Consider the following 17,810-nt stretch of genomic DNA (forward strand, 5'->3'; position numbering starts at 1 on the left):
AATCCAAGAGGGTAGACGGATTAGGTTCAGGAAAAATGACAACGTGAGGATGAGGGCTACATGTCAGGTGAAAGGATGTCCATGGGTGGTGTATGCATCAAGGGATCATGAAGATACTTGTTGGCAAATAAAAACATTCCTTAATGATCACACATGCCCAAGGGAAGATAAGAACAGGGCAGCTAACAGAAATTGGGTGGCGAGTAAACTAGTCAAGAAGATTAGGAAGTACCCCAATTTTAAGCATTCTGATGCAGCCACTTACTTCAAATCAAGGTTTGACTTGACCTTGAACAAGAACTCAATATCAAAGGCCCTCTTTGATGCACGTAATGCTGTGTTTGGGGATGAAAAAGAACAATACAAAATTCTGAGGGATTATGGTCTTACACTTCTCAAGACTAACCCTGGATCAACAGTTGAAATTTGTTGCACTCCCCAACCTCAGTCTGATCCAGTATTTGATAAAATGTATGTGTGCTTGAGTGGTTGCAAGAGTGGTTTCAAAGCCGGATGTCGACCGTTGATTGGACTGGACGGTGCTTTCTTGAAAACTCAATTTGGTGGACAAATTCTATCGGCAGTGGGTCAGGATGCTAATCACCATATCTACATCATAGCGTGGGCAATTGTTGGGGTAGAAAACAAGGAGAATTGGAAGTGGTTTCTTGAGTTGCTACACCAGGACCTTGGAGACTATAGGCAAAATGGGTGGTGCTTTATCTCTGACATGCAGAAGGTATTCTCTTATTCATGAGTTTCTTATTCTCTAATTCATGAATGGATATGAAAATTGCATGCTTTGTTATATGTTTACTAGAAAATTCCATGGTTTGTTATATGAAAATATCAGGGAATTGTATGGATTGTGTATATTATTAGTAATGAGTAGAGATGAAAACTGTCTGCTGTTTATATGCTGAACTTTAATAAGTTTGTATGAGCCCCGATAGATATGATGGACTATTATGTGTAATATGATGAAAGTCAGGGACTATTATGTATAAATTGTTATAAGTCAGGGACTGATATGGTGAGCGTCAATGAAAGTCATGGTCTATTATGGTGATATGGTATGTGGTTTTGTACACAGGGTTTGTTGCCGGCAATGGAAGAGGTGATGCCCCGTGTTCATCACCGCTTTTGTGTTTGGCACTTGTGGCAGAATTTTAACAAGCAATGGAAGGATTTACAACTGAGATCCTTGCTGTGGGAGTGTGCACGAGCCACCACGTATCAAGAGTTCAGAGATAATATGAACAAGATCAAGATTATCAACGAGGATGCATGGGCGTATCTATCAAAGTGGGGAGGAGAACACTGGACCAGGAGTCAATTCAGTCACAGGCCTAAATTGGATAGCATATGTAATAATGCGTGCGAGGTATTCAACTCAAAAATTAAAGAGGCCAGGGCCAAGCCAATCATTACTTTGCTTGAAGGTGTGAGAATGTTCGTCATGAGAACAATAGCTAAGAACAAGGTAAAATTAGCTAATCATGTGGGTAAGTTACCACCAGTAATTCACAGTCGTCTGGAGAAAGTGAGAAAAGAGTCAAAACATTGGCACCCAATATGGACAGGTGATACTAGTTATGAGAAATTTGAGGTTCACGGTTACCCAGCCAACCATGTTGTTGATCTAGGAAAACACCTATGCACATGTCAATTTTGGATGCTGACAGGTGAATTTTATTTTGTCCAATGTAACATTCATTCATATATTACTACCTAACACTAAGTACTAAATTGATTCATTCCTGTTTCGGATGTAGGAATACCCTGTGTGCATGCATGTGCTGCACTAGCTAGGGTGAACAAGAATCCAGAGGATTTTTGCCACAAACTAGTTACTATGGACTCATATAGGGAGACATATCAGCATCATATTAATCCAATTCCTGGGCAGACTTTCTGGGAGGTTTCAGAATCCCTTAAGCCCCAACCTCCAAAGATTAAGAGGGGCCCAGGAAAGTTACAACAAAAAAGGCGGATAGGCACAGATGAAGCTAAGGGTGGCTCGAAGAAATCCAAACCCACTTCCACCAACGACAACACAAACCTAAAGAGGCAGCTTGCACCATTCACATGCAGCTACTGTGGGGAAAAAGGACACACAAAGAGGGGTTGTAAAAAGAAAAAGCTAGCAGATGCTGCTGCACAAGCCAAAGCTGCTGCTGCTGCACAAGCAAAAGCTGCCGCTAATGTTGTTCAAGATGGTCAGAATGCTGCTGAACCTGACCCCAATGCTGCACCTGATCCAAATGCCACTGATGATGCCAATGTTGGTAAAGATGCTCCAGCTGATGATGCTGACACTAATGTCCAACCAGTTGAAGTTGAGATTTCTCAACCAATTTATTCTGAACCAGAGGAGTCTCAGCAGGTAATCAACTTATTTTTCATCTAATCACAACTTGTAAATTCTTTAGTGTTATGTAATTATAACCGCACCATCTGATATACTACAATTCTTGTAGGCTACTGAAGTTTGTACCATCACTAAGTCAAGACCGGATAAGCTCCCACCAAAGAGAAAGCCATCTGTCTCACCAACTTCTGCCCATGAGCCAGTGAATCCCATGCAAGGTGCTAGCTCAGGAACAGCTGCAAGACTTGGCAGTATCCTCAAGTTCATTCCCACTCCGGGATTCAAGGCACCAAGGAAGAAAAATTGAAGACTTTTGCTTGTTGTATTGGGATGTATTTTGTATAAGACAATTTGAAAGTTATTTTGCATAGCAATACCATGCTTGTTTGGTTAGGATTACTTTGTTACCAGACATATGCTTATGTTTATTTTGTTGGCAGCACCTTCTTATGGCTTTGTAAGGCAGTCAAAACTTATGAATCATGACTTTGTTATGTTAAAATGATTAATATATTTTGCTATTGCTATATTTTGCTATTACTATATATCCAGATTTTCTTTAGTGGTACAACAATACTTAGTATCAACAGGTTGGCTAACACAGTTACATGTTGAACAATTTTTTTTCATTCATGCAAATATTACACATATGAACTTATGAACTCAATCGCATCATTACTAAACATTGAGATCAAAGTTTGCAAAATACCACTAGTAAGAACAACAGCATTACAGAAACAACTACAAACAATAATTTGATCATAAACTTTTGACTCCTAACATCCGATTCTAATTTTTCCATCCTCCAACCTTCCGTCATCTTCTGCTCTTCATTATAGTTAACACTTTCTGATTTTGCAGGCACAGTCTCTTGCCCAACATCTGCCCAAACAAACAAACCACACCATCTTTTACCAATTGTCTGCAGTCAACGAATATTTCAATAACCAAATTAGAAGTTGGAGAAGGAATGAAAAATCAGGAAAAATCAACAATTACAGCTAACATTATAATTTGGGCATCCAAAAAAGGGGCTTATTTGGGTTGGAATGTGTCCCAGACCACCGGAGCACAGGTCGGCAGCCGCAACCACACCATTCTGGTACACGCGTAGCCCTACTACGATTTTGGGTCTTCACTCTATATCCATTGCTTGTTGACCGTATCGAGCTCCCACTGGCTTGCCCTTCACCTCCAAACATTGCTTCAGAGCTTCAATGGTGGTCCAGAATTATATTACGAAGGAGAGAAGAAGAGATACTAGTTATAATAATGATTCTTAGGTTTTAGGGTTTTATTGGGATCAGGGACCACATTGGGTACAAAATTCATATTTGCCACATCAGCTAGCCGTTGCTGGCTCCAGCGTGGCAAGGGAGGTGCCAGATCAACCTTCCGGTTGCTGACTTGGCGTCGGAAAGGGTTGAAGGGCAACTATGGGTCCCGGAGCAAAATGTCAGGGATGCTTTTAGTGAATTTTGAAAGTCAGGGACAAGTATGGGTAACTCGCCCAATCTCAGGGACCACTTTGGGGTTTTAGTATTCTTTGGACAATATCACCAAACAAACAAACAATTGGTTCATCAAAGTTCGCGTGGTTCGTCTATGGGAAACATTAACACCCATAAATAAAGAAGAGTTTCTTTGCTTAGAAATGATTATATTAGATGAAAAGGTACAAACCAAATATATTTATTGTATTTTTAGATTGAACATTTCACAACACTATTTTGAATTTGTAATACTTAAGACATTGTCTGACAGAGTGGGTCAAAGCTTTATACTATTTCAATTATTCTTATTAAAAATAACTTATTTAATAAAAAAATTCTACACATTTTTGTTCTTTTTATTGTAGATGCCATTGGAAAACTGCATGCACATCAAGAGATTAAGGAGAAAGAAAACCATACAAATTCAATACACATCTTCAGAAGAAGAGCATACATGCAAAGATGGAACAAACAACACAATAGAAAGTGTATACAACTCAATAATTCATAAAGAACATGCCTTCACAAGAATCTACGACAGAAAAAGGATGACTAGCATCACATAAGGAGACTAAATTCATCGACCAAAACAAATGCAAAAATCAAACCACCAAATAAAAATGTTATTTTGTACAACTCTAACATTCAAATCTTTTGCACTACAAATTATTTTAAACAAAACACCTTTTAAATTTAACTTTAGTTTACACATATTTAATTTAATTCTACAAAACATAGCCATTTTTAATATTTATTATATACTATCATTAATTTACCGTCCGCGCATCGTGCAGGTGCCATTCTAGTATTGGATAAATTCTATATGCGCGGACGTCATTCTAGTATTGGATAAATTCTATAGTTTTGTGTATAAATAGTAGAGTTGTAACAATGTTTCGTACTGTGTTATTCATAAACAACTAATTGACTCAAACCTGATAGAGTAAAAAATCAATTAACCACGCAAGTTGACGTCGTATTCCCGTGCACCGCACAGGGTAGTGCACTAGTAGGTTTTGTAAATAGAGAAGATGAGAGAACCTTTTTGGTCTTGATAAAAAAAGAAAGAGATTTTTGCCCTTAGTGTATATATATATATATATATATATATATATATAAGACAAGGAATTTGAATTTTCTTGTGAAAACAACAAACTAAGCTAAACCCCAAATTGCCACTTCATATTTAAACTATACATATTTATCATTCTTCGTTTTGAGTAGCATACACTTACCATTCATGCACTATATCCACCACATACAGTCTTCGCTGCTAAATTAAAACGATATTATTCGGTTGCAAAGGTCATGTTTACCTTCTCTCCATGCATAAAGCAGATACGTCATACAGAAAAAAAAAAAAAAAAAAAAAAACTTTTAACTTTCTCATGTAGGACTTTTTTGCCGTTTTAATTTAACCAAGAAAAGGAAAAGGAATAGAAGATATTAAAACACAGGCGAGAAACATATAAAAAGGTCACGAGATAATAGATAGTTACATTATCATTAGGAGATCTAAGTGTAAAGTTTACCATTGCAAACGGTACAAAAAAGACAAGGGTATAATAGTCAACTAAAGAGGTGATATTGGCGAGTATAGTTCTGATATAATTCAAGACAATGACTATAATTTAACTTTAAAATTTTATTTTTATTTTATATATATATATATATATATATATATATATATATATATATATATATATAAACTTCATAGATACAGCTCGAGCAGATGTAAGGGAAGATAATTTTACATTTTGGTATAGCAACATTTACACACAATTCAAAGAGACGAATAAATAGGTAAACCTGCTAGAGTTGTTCCAGAATCAACAATAAAATTATTGCCGGTGACATATTCAGATGAATCGTGAATCAGGTAACGAACTAAAGATGTCAATGCTGGATTCGATGTGCCATAAGTTCTCAATGGTACTATTTTCTTCATCACATTATCTAACCAATCTTTCTGCATTAAACTCTCAGTGATTTCAGACTTGAAAATTCCAGGGGAAATAGAATTCACTCTAATTTTGTTCGACCCCAATTCCATAGCCATAACCTGCCAAACATCATCGCACAAGTTATACAAGTGCATCCAGTTACGTAGTGTCACATCAACAAAACTGACTATCTTTTACATTGACCACATGAATGATTATCTAAACAAGCGAAGATGACTGGATAACTATATAAAATGTATATTTCAATAACGGATACCACATTTTTTAGCACAAAGTCAAGTAAGGTTATTCTTCTGTAAAGTTAATGTAGATGCCCCGGGAATGGTTTATGCTTAAATGCTTTGATATCCTTAATAAGCGCCAAGAAATTCCTAGTTTACGTTATTTTGAAAATTATCCCGGGATCCATTAAGACAGCAGCAAAGATATGCAGCAGAGATATGGTTTCAATTTCGGAATCATCAAATTATAGCAATCACTGAACATGTTAACCAATATTCAAGCAAATTTCTCAACAAAAAACTGAGCTGATTTTCGCGTTTTGATTGGCCTTATCAGCAACTAAGCCAAGGACCATTGTTTTGTCTTCCCATTCGAGGTAATAGAGCAGACAGTTGGATGGTTGCCATATCCTCATCCACCAAACTTCCTTGCCAATGCATCATCCCGATTGGTCATGGAAAGCGGATGCAGGCCATGGCATCAGGGTCAAGGTCTAGCAGTTTCAATTAAGTTGGATGGATGGCTGAGCTATTTCGAACTCGGATGTAGTCATCCTCCCTTTATTCTCCTTCTGCTCATTCTCTCCATGGCCTTCACCAATCCTCTCACTTCACTACACCTTTCTCTTTAGACCCGAACTCTTCTTTCTTCTACAGGAGCTTTACCCTAAGAGGTATCTTTTCTCAACCTTCCCTTTCATCTCAACGAAATCCGAGTTTTAGCAATGGTGACCAATGGCTACCTTTCTTACTCAATTCCTTTCTTACTTCCCTTTGTGGCAGATCTTCCCTCACCTGAGAGTGTTTCTACCTTTGTTCCACCATTGCTAACAAATCGTCCTTCATCTCTTCCGTGAGATCTTCCTCTTCCATTACTATTATTTCAACTACGTTTGGGTACAAAAATGATTGCCAACTAACAACAACCTCATCCAGCTTATCTCATTTATTGCCATTAAGTCAATAAAATAGTTTAAATAAAAAAAAATTTAAATGAAGGGGGAACAGGGGAACTTACAAAGAGGGAAGCAAAAAGAAAATATAAATATAAATATAAATATAAATGAAGAGCTGGATTCTAGAAGAAAAAGAAAATGTCAAAGATTACCTTTGTTAGCGTAATGACACCTGCTTTTGAAGATGCATATGCAGCAGCTCCAGGCAAATGACCACGATTCAGACCAGAAGTAGAAGAAATGTTAATAACAGATCCCTTTTGCTTTGCATCATACATGCGTTTGCATACATATTTCGCTACCAACCAAGAACCAGTTAAGTTTGTTCTGAGAACATGATCCCATTCCTTCTCAGACAATTTCAATGCCGATTTCACAGTTCCTAGACAAAACAAGAAGGTAAATGCTTTTATATTTTTTCATACTAAAACCTCACACAATACATGTCAAATATCAGAGACGGGGAAAATCAGTTAGTCTCCTACTGTGATATGAAGATTATGTTTTCTTTTTCACATACTACATGTAATGTTCCTATAAAAATTGGTTGTGTAACTAAAACAACTCAAACACAGAAAAGGAAGCATGAAAAGTCTTGGGAAGAAATAATCAAAAGACCGTATGGTATGCATGCCAAGGTGGAGGTGACAGTGCCAAAACTAGTGACACTTGCTGGTCAGAAACCCTTTTAACACAATGACACTCATTTCAGCTCTACTAGTGACAATTCAAAACTTCATCCCAAAAAAGAGTTTATGCCTTTCATCCTCACTTCAAACACACATACCTCGGATCAGTCAAATAAGATACTACCCATAGCCAATCTGCCAGACCCTACGACCATACCATCGGGGTCTCACAGACTAGGCACATTACGGCAGCAACTATTTATCCCCAACTAAATTTCTACACCACATCCACAATAGCAACAACAAACAAGAAAGGATTTAGCTAACAAGGTCATCAAACAAGCACACACCACACACGTACCAGTGTATCAGCTATTCTTAGTTCTACTCGTTTTTGTTGCATTTTGAATCATTGTAATCATCTGGACTTGATTCACATAACACCAGCACATGCGGGACTAAGCATAGTACCTCTTCGGCTTCGCCATTAGGGACTATATTAGTGCAACAGAATTAGTGATTATATTTTATTTCTCATGTTCCTTTCTTCACACCATTTATCAATACAAAAGGATATTAATTAGCCTTAAAATTAGCCCTCAGTATTTATAAAATCAACTAACACAGCAAAATAATTATAAATAGTACATCGGTAAATGTCAATGACTATAATAGAAAAATGCCTCAGACTTCTCTTCTTTTCTTTCTCCCCTAAATTTTGAAGAACATTATAATTGTTGGCCTCGAACTATGTAGTTTCCAGTTTCCCAAGAACTCAATATTCAATTCAGTAGTTCGATGCGAAGAAATTGCAGACACCCTCAATCTTCTAAAATTAACAAGCAGAGAGCTTCTCATTCACCAGTTTAATTGACATTATCCACCACACTGCATTTGTTTTTTTTCCTGGTACTTTGGTAGTGCCTAATTTGTCTGTTATACTTGAAGAAAAGAACACGCTTCAATCAATTTTCCTCAACTTAGTTATTTAATAATTTTTTTTTAAGAAGAAAAGAAAAATTCCTTGTGCCTATTTTCAAGAAACCTCAAGCTGGCTACAAACACATGACCAAGTGCAAACCGTTGCAAGCATCAAGGAATACCTGGAGTTTCCAACAGCATGTCTCCATTCAACTATAAATTATAACAGCTACTGATTCAAAAGCACAATAAACTGTCAACAATAATGCTTTACTCCGTAATGGAGTTCAAGAATATTATGTAAATATTTATAAAATTTAATTTTGATACCATTAGTGTAAGATATCGTTCAATCACAACAGTCATTTTAGATGACCAGGTCAACGTAGAAGATAATTATTTTTGTTGACAGTGAATTTCATAATTAGATGCACGTGTAAAACTATCAAAATTGAATTCATATTTATATGTATTTCATATTTTCATATATATATTTTATAGAACAATGCTATATGACCAGCAGATGTTATTATTTTTGGCTAGAACTTGACCAGCAATAATTTGCATCCATATTTACAAACCTTTTGCACACCATAAACATATAATTTGCACTTATATTTACCAGAATTTTACACACATGAATCAATAAAATTTCACTCATTTTTTAGAATTTGCACATATGAATTATTAAAATTTATTTGTGATAATTTGGTGTTTGCGCTGGTGCTTAAAATATTAAAAATTGCTGCCCCAAGAGTTTTTCTATTTTATATAACTGGCTTATTAGTAACAGCTTTGAGATGTACATGCAGCACTATGGTTTCCCTAATAGATAAGCTTTAATTTCGGGCAAGAATAATGATCACAACTTTGTTTCCGAAGAGTTTTAGATTTACCTCTTACGCCAGCGTTGTTAATCAAGGAATCAATGTGCCCAAACGCGTCCCACGCCTTTTGCACAGACCTCTCGATGGTGGGGCCATCGGCACACACGTCGAGTTCCACGGCGACCGCACGGTGGCTACTTGCACCGCTGCCTTTCTCCGGCGAGGCCATCTGATTGATTTCGTCGCACAGAGACCTGAGGCGGTCCAATCGGCGAGCCGCCGCCACGATCCTGCAGCCGGATTTGGCGAGGTCGAGGCAGAAGTCCAGGCCGAGCCCGGAGGAAGCGCCGGTGACTAACACAACCTTGTCTTGGAGGTTGTGCCATGGTTCCAGGTGGTCGGAGACCTGTGACGGCATTGATTGATTTGGGCTTGGCGATTTGAGTGGAGGTGATGTTGTTGAAAGAACGGGAAAATGAGGAAAATGAGGAGTTTGACAAAGAAACCAGACAGGGACATATAACACTAGAAGCGTATACTAGTGAAAAGTTTGGCAATCTATACCATGTATAAAAAGGCTGTGTTCGGTGGCGAATTTTTTGAATATTGGGGTCAGATTTGAGATTTATCAAAATATTGAAATTTTATCAATGAATTTTGTTAATATGGAGGTGGTTAGAAAAGAATAAAGATAAATGGTTACTCAATTTTTTAATATTTATTTTTTCTAAAAAAATTGTTAGTAATCATTTGAATTGACAGAAAAAATAAATTTTTAGTAATGATTTTAATTAATTGAAATTTACTTTTTTAGAAAAATGAAATCGTTAGTAATGATTTCAATTGAGTGAGACTTTGATTTTTTTTTTCAAATATAAATCGTTAAAAATAGTTAAAATAGGTTTAATTATTCTGTTACTTAATATAAATTTGAATTTCATTTTTCACTTTAGAGAATAAAGTGTAATCTTCTATTATTGAATAATTTATCTTTCATATTTATTCTTGGTCCTATCTATAAAATCAATGGTGAGAGATCACACTTTACTCTTTAAAGTAAAATTCAAACTTTAGAGAATTCAAATCCGTTTTACTAAATTAACAATTAAGTTTTTATAATTTTTTTATTAAATTTTTATATTATTTTTAATTTTATAATTAAGTTCTTTTTATGTTAAAAAAATTAAAATTAATAGAATATTCTTTCAATTTACAGAAAAATAATTTGTTAATTCTAATATTTTTATTTAATAAAAATTTAATTATAAAATTTAAAGTAATGTAGAAATTTAACTGAAAAAATATATAAAAATTTAATTACAAATTTAGTAAAATTATAAGAACTAGCATAGTAATTAAATTATCAAAATAATTAAAAGAAGAAGAAGTTTTTAATTACAAATAATAATTAATAAAAATAATTATCATAATAATATTAATTAATAAACAAAAATATTCTATAAACTGAAATATGTTATTTTATATTCTATTTCTTAATCACAGTAAATTTATGGAGTATAATAAATTAAAATTGTACCCATGAAGATGGTTTAGTACGATAAAATTATATACACATTGAAAAATTATTTAAAAATTTTAAATTACTCTTTTTCCTAACCTTAATCTCAACACTCCTTCCCTAAATATCAACCCTCCCTTTATTCTTTATTCTGGATTTCACCACCTTCTTTACCAACACTACTGCCACCAATTGTCAGTCCTACCTTTCTCCGTGATCATGATCCTACCTTACCATCGTCTACACCCTTTTCCTTATTGCGCTTCTCACAACAATCTTCACGACCATGATCCTCTCCCTTCAATCCTGATTTCTTGTCTCATCTTCCTAATGAATTCTTCAAATTTTTTATTCAGTTCTTTTGAATTTTCTACTTCTTATACTTCTTTATTATTTATTCCCACCAATAACTCATACCTAGACATTCTAAAATTCTTAAGAGGTAGTGAGGTCTCAGATCAAGAGCCATCGAAAAATTCAATCCTAGAAGAGATCAAGAACCAAGGAACAAAATGCAATTAAGGCCTAACTAGAAGATCTTACATTTAGATACAAATTAAGAGAGAGCCAACCAATATCATCATCAACAAAACCATAATTGGTGGAGTCAATTTTCAGCGAAAGAGGTTGTGGCTATGAGCTAGGATCCGGTGACTACTTCTCTTGGTACCTGAGAATTGTCGATTCAATAAAACAGTGTGGATAGCATGACGCCGGAGACAGTGGCTGGAAACTAAAACTATAAAGGCTTATTCAAACCAACAAGAGATAAAAAACAGTGTCTCGGTGGGCAGATCTGGTAGCAGAGTAGGACCCATTTTAAAGAAGGGCTGGTGTTGATGGTCGTCATCAGAGCTATCATGGTCAGGATAGGATCAAAACAATCAGAAAGCTTCATTAAGGCTTAGAAGAAAATGATGATGATGATGATGATGATGATGATGATGATGATGATGATGGTTATTGATGAGTAGTTGTATTGATTTTATCATAGCTTGTATTATTCTTTGTGTTATATACAGAATAAAAGGAAGGTTGAGATTTGGGGGTGATGGTTGGTGGCAGCAGTGTCGGTGAAGGAGGTGGTGGTCATTAAAAGGAAAAAGAAAGGGTATATATTTGGGAAGGGGTGTTGAGATTAGGATTAGAAAAAAGAGCAATTTGAAACTTTTAGATAATTTTTTAGAGTTTGGATTCTCTAAAGTTTGAATTTTACTTTAGAGAGTAAAGTGTGATCTCTCACCATTGATTTTATAGGTGGGACCAATAACAAATACAAAAGAGAAACTATTTAAGGGTAGAAGATCACACTTTACTCTCTAAAGTAAAATTCAAACTTTAGAGGATCCAAATCCATTTTTCAGTGTTTGAATAATTTTGTTGTACATGCCCATATTTCATGGGTATAACTTTAATTTTTATTCATAGATAGATTTGTCAGCATTTAAAATTTTCGTCGGTAGAAATAATAGTTTATTCTAAATATGTGCTAATAATAATAACTAGAGTAAAGTATCGTTTTTGTCCCCCACATTTGGGGTAAGTCTCAAAGTTGTCCTTAAGGTTTCAATCGTCCTATTTAAGTCCCTAACGTTTCAAAATTGACTCAATGTTGTCCTTCCATTAGGGATCCGTTAACAGAATTGACGGCGGGACAAAATTAAGACGATTTTAAAACGTTAGGCACTTAAATAGGACGAAAACGTTGGGGACAAAAATGATACATAGAAATAAATTTTAATTTTATCCTTCGATAATATCAATTTTTTACTATACATAGTATTCAATTATTTTTAATTACATCTAAATAAATTACACTTAATCATATTACTTTCATTTTAAATAAATTAATTTTTTTTATAATTTAACTTTTAAAGATTTTTAGTTATCATGAAATGTTTGTAGAATGACTAGTATATAAACTGGCAAAAAAGAAAAAAATAATATATATACAATAAAATATAAATTATACCTTTTGTCTGTAATGTATCAAAATTCTTTAAAATTGTAAAAAAATAAATTTATTTAAAATGAAAGTAATGTGATTAAGTGTAATTTATTTAGATGTAATTAAAAAATAATTGAATACTATGTACAGTAAAAAATTAATATTATTGAAAATATAATTATACCTTTTGTCTCTAATGTATCCAAATTCTTTAAAATTATAAAAAATTAATTTATTTAAAATGAAAGTAATGTGATTAAGTGTAATTTACTTAAATGTGATTAAAAAATAATTGAATACTATGTATAGTAAAAAATTGATATTATTGAAAGATAAAATTAAATTAAAATTTATTTTTATGTATCGTTTTTGTCCCTAACGTTTTCGTCCTATTTAAGTTCTTAACGTTTCAAAATCGTCTCAATTTTGTCCTGCCGTCAATTCTGTTAACGGATCCCTAACAGCAGGACAACATTGAGTCAATTTTGAAACGTTAGGAACTTAAATAGGACGATTGAAACGTTAGGAACAACTTTGGAACTTACCACAAACGTTGGGGACAAAAACGATACTTTACTCTAATAACTACAATAAAAACCTTAAAATATATCTAAAATTTTTTTGTTAATAAATAGATATCTTGTTATACTAAAAACTATTATTATTATCCACACTCACACACTATAATAACAACAAAATAATTTAACTAAATCAACTCTAATTAATATTAATGTAAAAAAATTATAACATAAAAAATAAAAAAGAATTAAATTTTTTGAGTTTGAAAAAGATTTTATTATTTATTGTGATAACAAACATTTGGTTGATTACTTGAGGATTGACTGCTACACATACAAGTTTACAAGCTTACAAGTTGGCCCAGCCCAAATAGAACTCACGCGCATGAAGAGAGATAACATGGCGCGTCAAAATCACGCGCTCAACACTCAAACGGTTACGTATGGCAGACTCTTCCACTTCTTCCACTTCTTCCACTTCTCAAAGCGCTTTGAAAACAAGGAAACCCTCCCATTTTCGAGCGAAAATCAAAGTTCAAAATATACAAATCGTTGTTCGAAACCTCCATCAAAACACCATCAAACTCTCCGTGAAGAATCTGAAGAGAAAACAAAGCAACAATAATCAACGTAAGTTCATTAAGATTCCTGTATATTTTACTTTTCTTCTACGTCGTTCTTCTAGGGTTTACTATTATTCTTGCTTCTTTGTTACACTGTTCTAAGTTCTACGTCGTTCTTCTAAGTTCTACGTCGTTCTACGTTGTTTTCTAAGTTCTCCTGCTATTGTTGTTGATTTTTGGGGGCTTATTCCGTAGATTGGGGGGTGTATACTGCTTAACCTTGTAATGTGGCTTGATATTGAAGCATGGTTGAGTGATATCTGACTAATATCTATATGCATGCATCTGAATAATATCTATGGGTGTATCTCACTGTTATCAATGGGTGTATATTGCTGATATCTTTGGGTGTATCTGACTCATATATATGTGTGTATCTTACTGTTATCAATGGGTGTATCTTATTGTTATTAATGGGTGTATCTGACTCATATGTATGGGTGTATCTTACTGATATCTTTGGGTGTATTTTTTGTTTCAGAGAAAATGGCAGCAAGAAACCAAACAAAAGACCTTAAGTGTGCCACACATCTCCTGAGTGATAAGTTCAGAAACATGACTGAGGAGAAGAAGGCGATTGTGAGGGATCTCGGATTTGGTGGGTTGATGCACATCCCACCACTAAGGGTGGATCACCAACTCTTAAGGGAGCTGGCAAACAACTTCAAACTTGGGGAGAACAGACTGAAGACAGGATATGGTTCTTTCCAAATAACCCCAAAAAAAATAGGTCATGCGCTTGGTATCAATGCAACAGGTAACTAGCTTAAAATTATAGGTGTATATTAAGTTGTTACTTGGGTGAATTTAAGTTGATGCTTGGGTGTATTTGAACCGACTTGGATACTTTGTTGTCTTCCTTTTTGTAGGAGATCTATTTCCTGAGAAAGTTGAGTATAAGAAACTTTTTGATGATGACAAAATAATTTATAGAAGATTCCAGGGTAAGACCCTCAAAAGTCTTACCGATGAAATGATGGAAATCGGCGTTGGCAACAAAGAGGAACGCCTGATGTTCAAGAGGATATTCATCCTCTACATACAGATGGCGTTCCTTTTGTCAACGACGATAAACAAAATATCGTCCGTGCACCTGGCCCCAATTTTTAAGATGGACGGCATATCGGAGAGAAACTAGGGGGGCTTGTTTTGACCTTCATGGTAAAGGGCATCACAGACTACCAGGAGAAGAAGAAGAAGGCAATTAATGGCTGCCTCTTCGCCCTGATGATAATCTACTTTCATCTTTCAAAAAACAAAGGCAAGAACAGGGCTGAAAGACCACCAAAGCCCTGGATTGCCAACTGGACTAAGGAGCAGTTGGTGGAAAGAATGACTGCAGAAAGAGAGGAAATTTTGGTAAGTAAACATAATAAGTTGGTGTATTTTATTTACCTGAATGCTGCTAACTAAAATATCTCATGTTTCAGGGGATTGTGAAGATGGCAGAGACAAGAGAAAAAATGAAAAAAAAAGAAAAAAAAAGAAAAAAAACAAGAAATAAAAAAACAAAAAAAAGGAAGGCGAGTCCAACATCGTCTTCGGAGACAGAAACTACTGACAGTGACACTTCTACCTCTGAGTCTGAGGCTCAAGAAGACTCAGAGGATTCAGGAAGAAAACACCCCAGCAAAAAGGGGAAAAAGTAAGTACCATACTTGGGTGTAATTTCTTTTTCGAGTTGGGTGTATTTTGTTTAATCACGTTGGGTGTATGTAGTTTATTAAGCAGGGTGTGTTTCGTTTGCTGCGTTGGGTGTATATTGTATATTCAGTTGGGTGTATCTCGTGAATTCATTTGGGTGTATTTTTAGTATATTCTAAATGATGATTGTTTGCCTTCCAGAATGGACTCCAGAAAAAGAAAGCAGAGGCAAGAGGAGTCAGATTCTGATTCAGAATCTGAATCTGAACCAAGTGATGAGTAATGTCCTGAAATTATTACTCCTTTCTTTTGGCTTCATTATAAAGATTTCGTGTATTAACTAAAGTGTCTATTATTAACTTATAGGAGCGAAGAATCATCACCTGCGGAGAAGGAGAAGAAAAAGAAAAAAACAAAAACAACACCAAAAAAGTAAGCAATTCTTTGGATAATATTCTATGATAAAATTAATTTTTTATTTCTGATTGGTACTCTTTTTTTTCCACCCAGAACACAACAAAAAAAGAAAAAAGTTGTTGTGGAGGATTCACCTCCTAAAGAAGATCAATACTTTGACGGGTACAGTACCTCGTAAGCTATATTACGGTCTATCATCGTAATTATTTTTGTTAACATCTTATTTTATGAATGTAGTGAGAGATATGAAATATCAAGTGACGAACTCGATGAATGGCTAAGGGAAAACGTTGATAAATCTGCTGCAGAGGGGTATGTCTTGCTGGGCTGTGTATTTGAGATTTTGGTGTGTTTTGTTTGCTAATAATTGTATCTTGTTTCGCAGGGAGAACCAACCTGACCTGCGATCGACAGAAGGTCGCTATGTGTCCTCTGAAACGTAAGAAGCTTTATTATTTAATAAAATCTTGTTATCATGATTTGGATGAATTTTGTGGAACCATTTGGGTGTATTTTGTAGATCAAGTTGGGTGTATGTTGTTTACTAAGTTGGGATATTTCGTTTGTTTTGTTGGGTGTATATTGTCCATTCGGTTGGTTGTATCTTGTGCATTTATTTGGGTGTATTTTATACCTGTATCTTATTTTGTCTGAATAACATGAAATCTGTTTAGACTACTGGCTGTGAACTTGGGAAGTGATGATCCTTCCTCTCAAGGACGCACAGAACAGAGTAGTGTAAACCAGCCGTCACAGAGCATGTAATTTCTCTTTCAAATAACCGTTACTTTTGTTCTTCTATTACCTTCTACTTCTAATTCTGTATATATTTTTTTAGAAAAAAAGCCCTTTATTATTTTATTCAAGAAAAAAAAGGCAGCAAAAAAAAGCAAAAACTGCAAGTATGTAAGTTCTCAAAAAACAAAGCCTGTCTTCTTTTTGAATTGTTCGGGTGTATTTTTTGACCTTCTTTGGGTGTATTTTAGATTGAGTCCGACTGATTCGAATATGATGGTTGTGAGGGAACAAACACCGTCGGAAGCGCTTGCAGTGTGAGTTTTCCCAAGAATATTTCAACCTTATAACCTTATTATTTTCAAATACGTTGTTAACCTTTCATTTTTCTTCTTGTTTAGAGTCCCGATCCAGGTTTTTGTGCTGGCATCCCAAATAACCACTGAGACAGATTTTGAACCAACCCCTATGCTACGGATTGAAGGGACTACAAAAACGTAAGAAATAGTATTGTGTGTATATTTGTTTAGAGTTTAGGTGTATATTTGCTAACAGTTTGGGTGTATATTGTTCCTGATCAATTTTTTTTACGCCATGATTAATTTTGTGTAACTGTGCAGCACTCCTGAACCCCCCAAACAACTTCAAGAAACCACACCCACGCTTCCCCCAGCTCCAACTAAAATGTAAGTTCATCAAACTAAAATCAACCTTTGCTTATCATCCGTATATTCTTATTCTTACTCTTATTCTTATACATCATGACGCAGTCATCTAGCCGCAGAAGACGCTGCTGCCCTGTTGATGATGGCACGGACAGCAACCTATGTTCCTAAAACAGATCCAGGGATGCCATCATTCCGCCTTGGATTGACTGATTCAAGCCAGGAGGGGGCGTCAACGCAGGAGACAGAAAGGGAAAAATCTCCAGAAACTGCAAATTTGCTAGAACAATTAGACAATTTGGTCCAAAAATTAGCAAGCAATGCGGCGAAGGGAAAAGACGAAAGTCCACAAATTCAGA

The 17,810-nt window shown here is 35.0% G+C and overlaps 1 protein-coding gene across 1 annotated transcript; it reads right to left on the reverse strand.

The window, feature by feature from the left end:
• Positions 1-5,333: 5,333 nt before the first annotated feature.
• Positions 5,334-9,910, reverse strand: LOC130960227 (uncharacterized). Its single transcript, XM_057885566.1, has 3 exons — positions 9,452-9,910; positions 7,158-7,387; positions 5,334-5,926 (listed from the first exon to the last, which is right to left on the reverse strand). The coding sequence occupies exons 1-3, from the start codon at positions 9,798-9,800 to the stop codon at positions 5,648-5,650; spliced, it is 858 nt and encodes a 285-aa protein (XP_057741549.1). The 5' UTR covers positions 9,801-9,910; the 3' UTR covers positions 5,334-5,647.
• Positions 9,911-17,810: the final 7,900 nt, after the last annotated feature.

This window comes from Arachis stenosperma, chromosome 2, assembly GCF_014773155.1.
Source record: "Arachis stenosperma cultivar V10309 chromosome 2, arast.V10309.gnm1.PFL2, whole genome shotgun sequence".
In the NCBI taxonomy this organism is placed as follows: domain Eukaryota; kingdom Viridiplantae; phylum Streptophyta; class Magnoliopsida; order Fabales; family Fabaceae; genus Arachis; species Arachis stenosperma.

What these genes read in the sequence shown, in the direction of transcription:
- LOC130960227 (XM_057885566.1), bottom strand. Translation starts at nt 9,800, where the DNA reads ATGCCGTCACAGGTCTCCGACCACCTGGAACCATGGCACAACCTCCAA. An exon ending in TAACAACGCTGGCGTAAGAG is followed by an intron (nt 7,388 to 9,451) that starts GTAAATCTAAAA and finishes TGTTTTGTCTAG; the next exon opens with GAACTGTGAAATCGGCATTG. An exon ending in GTGTCATTACGCTAACAAAG is followed by an intron (nt 5,927 to 7,157) that starts GTAATCTTTGAC and finishes GATGTTTGGCAG; the next exon opens with GTTATGGCTATGGAATTGGG.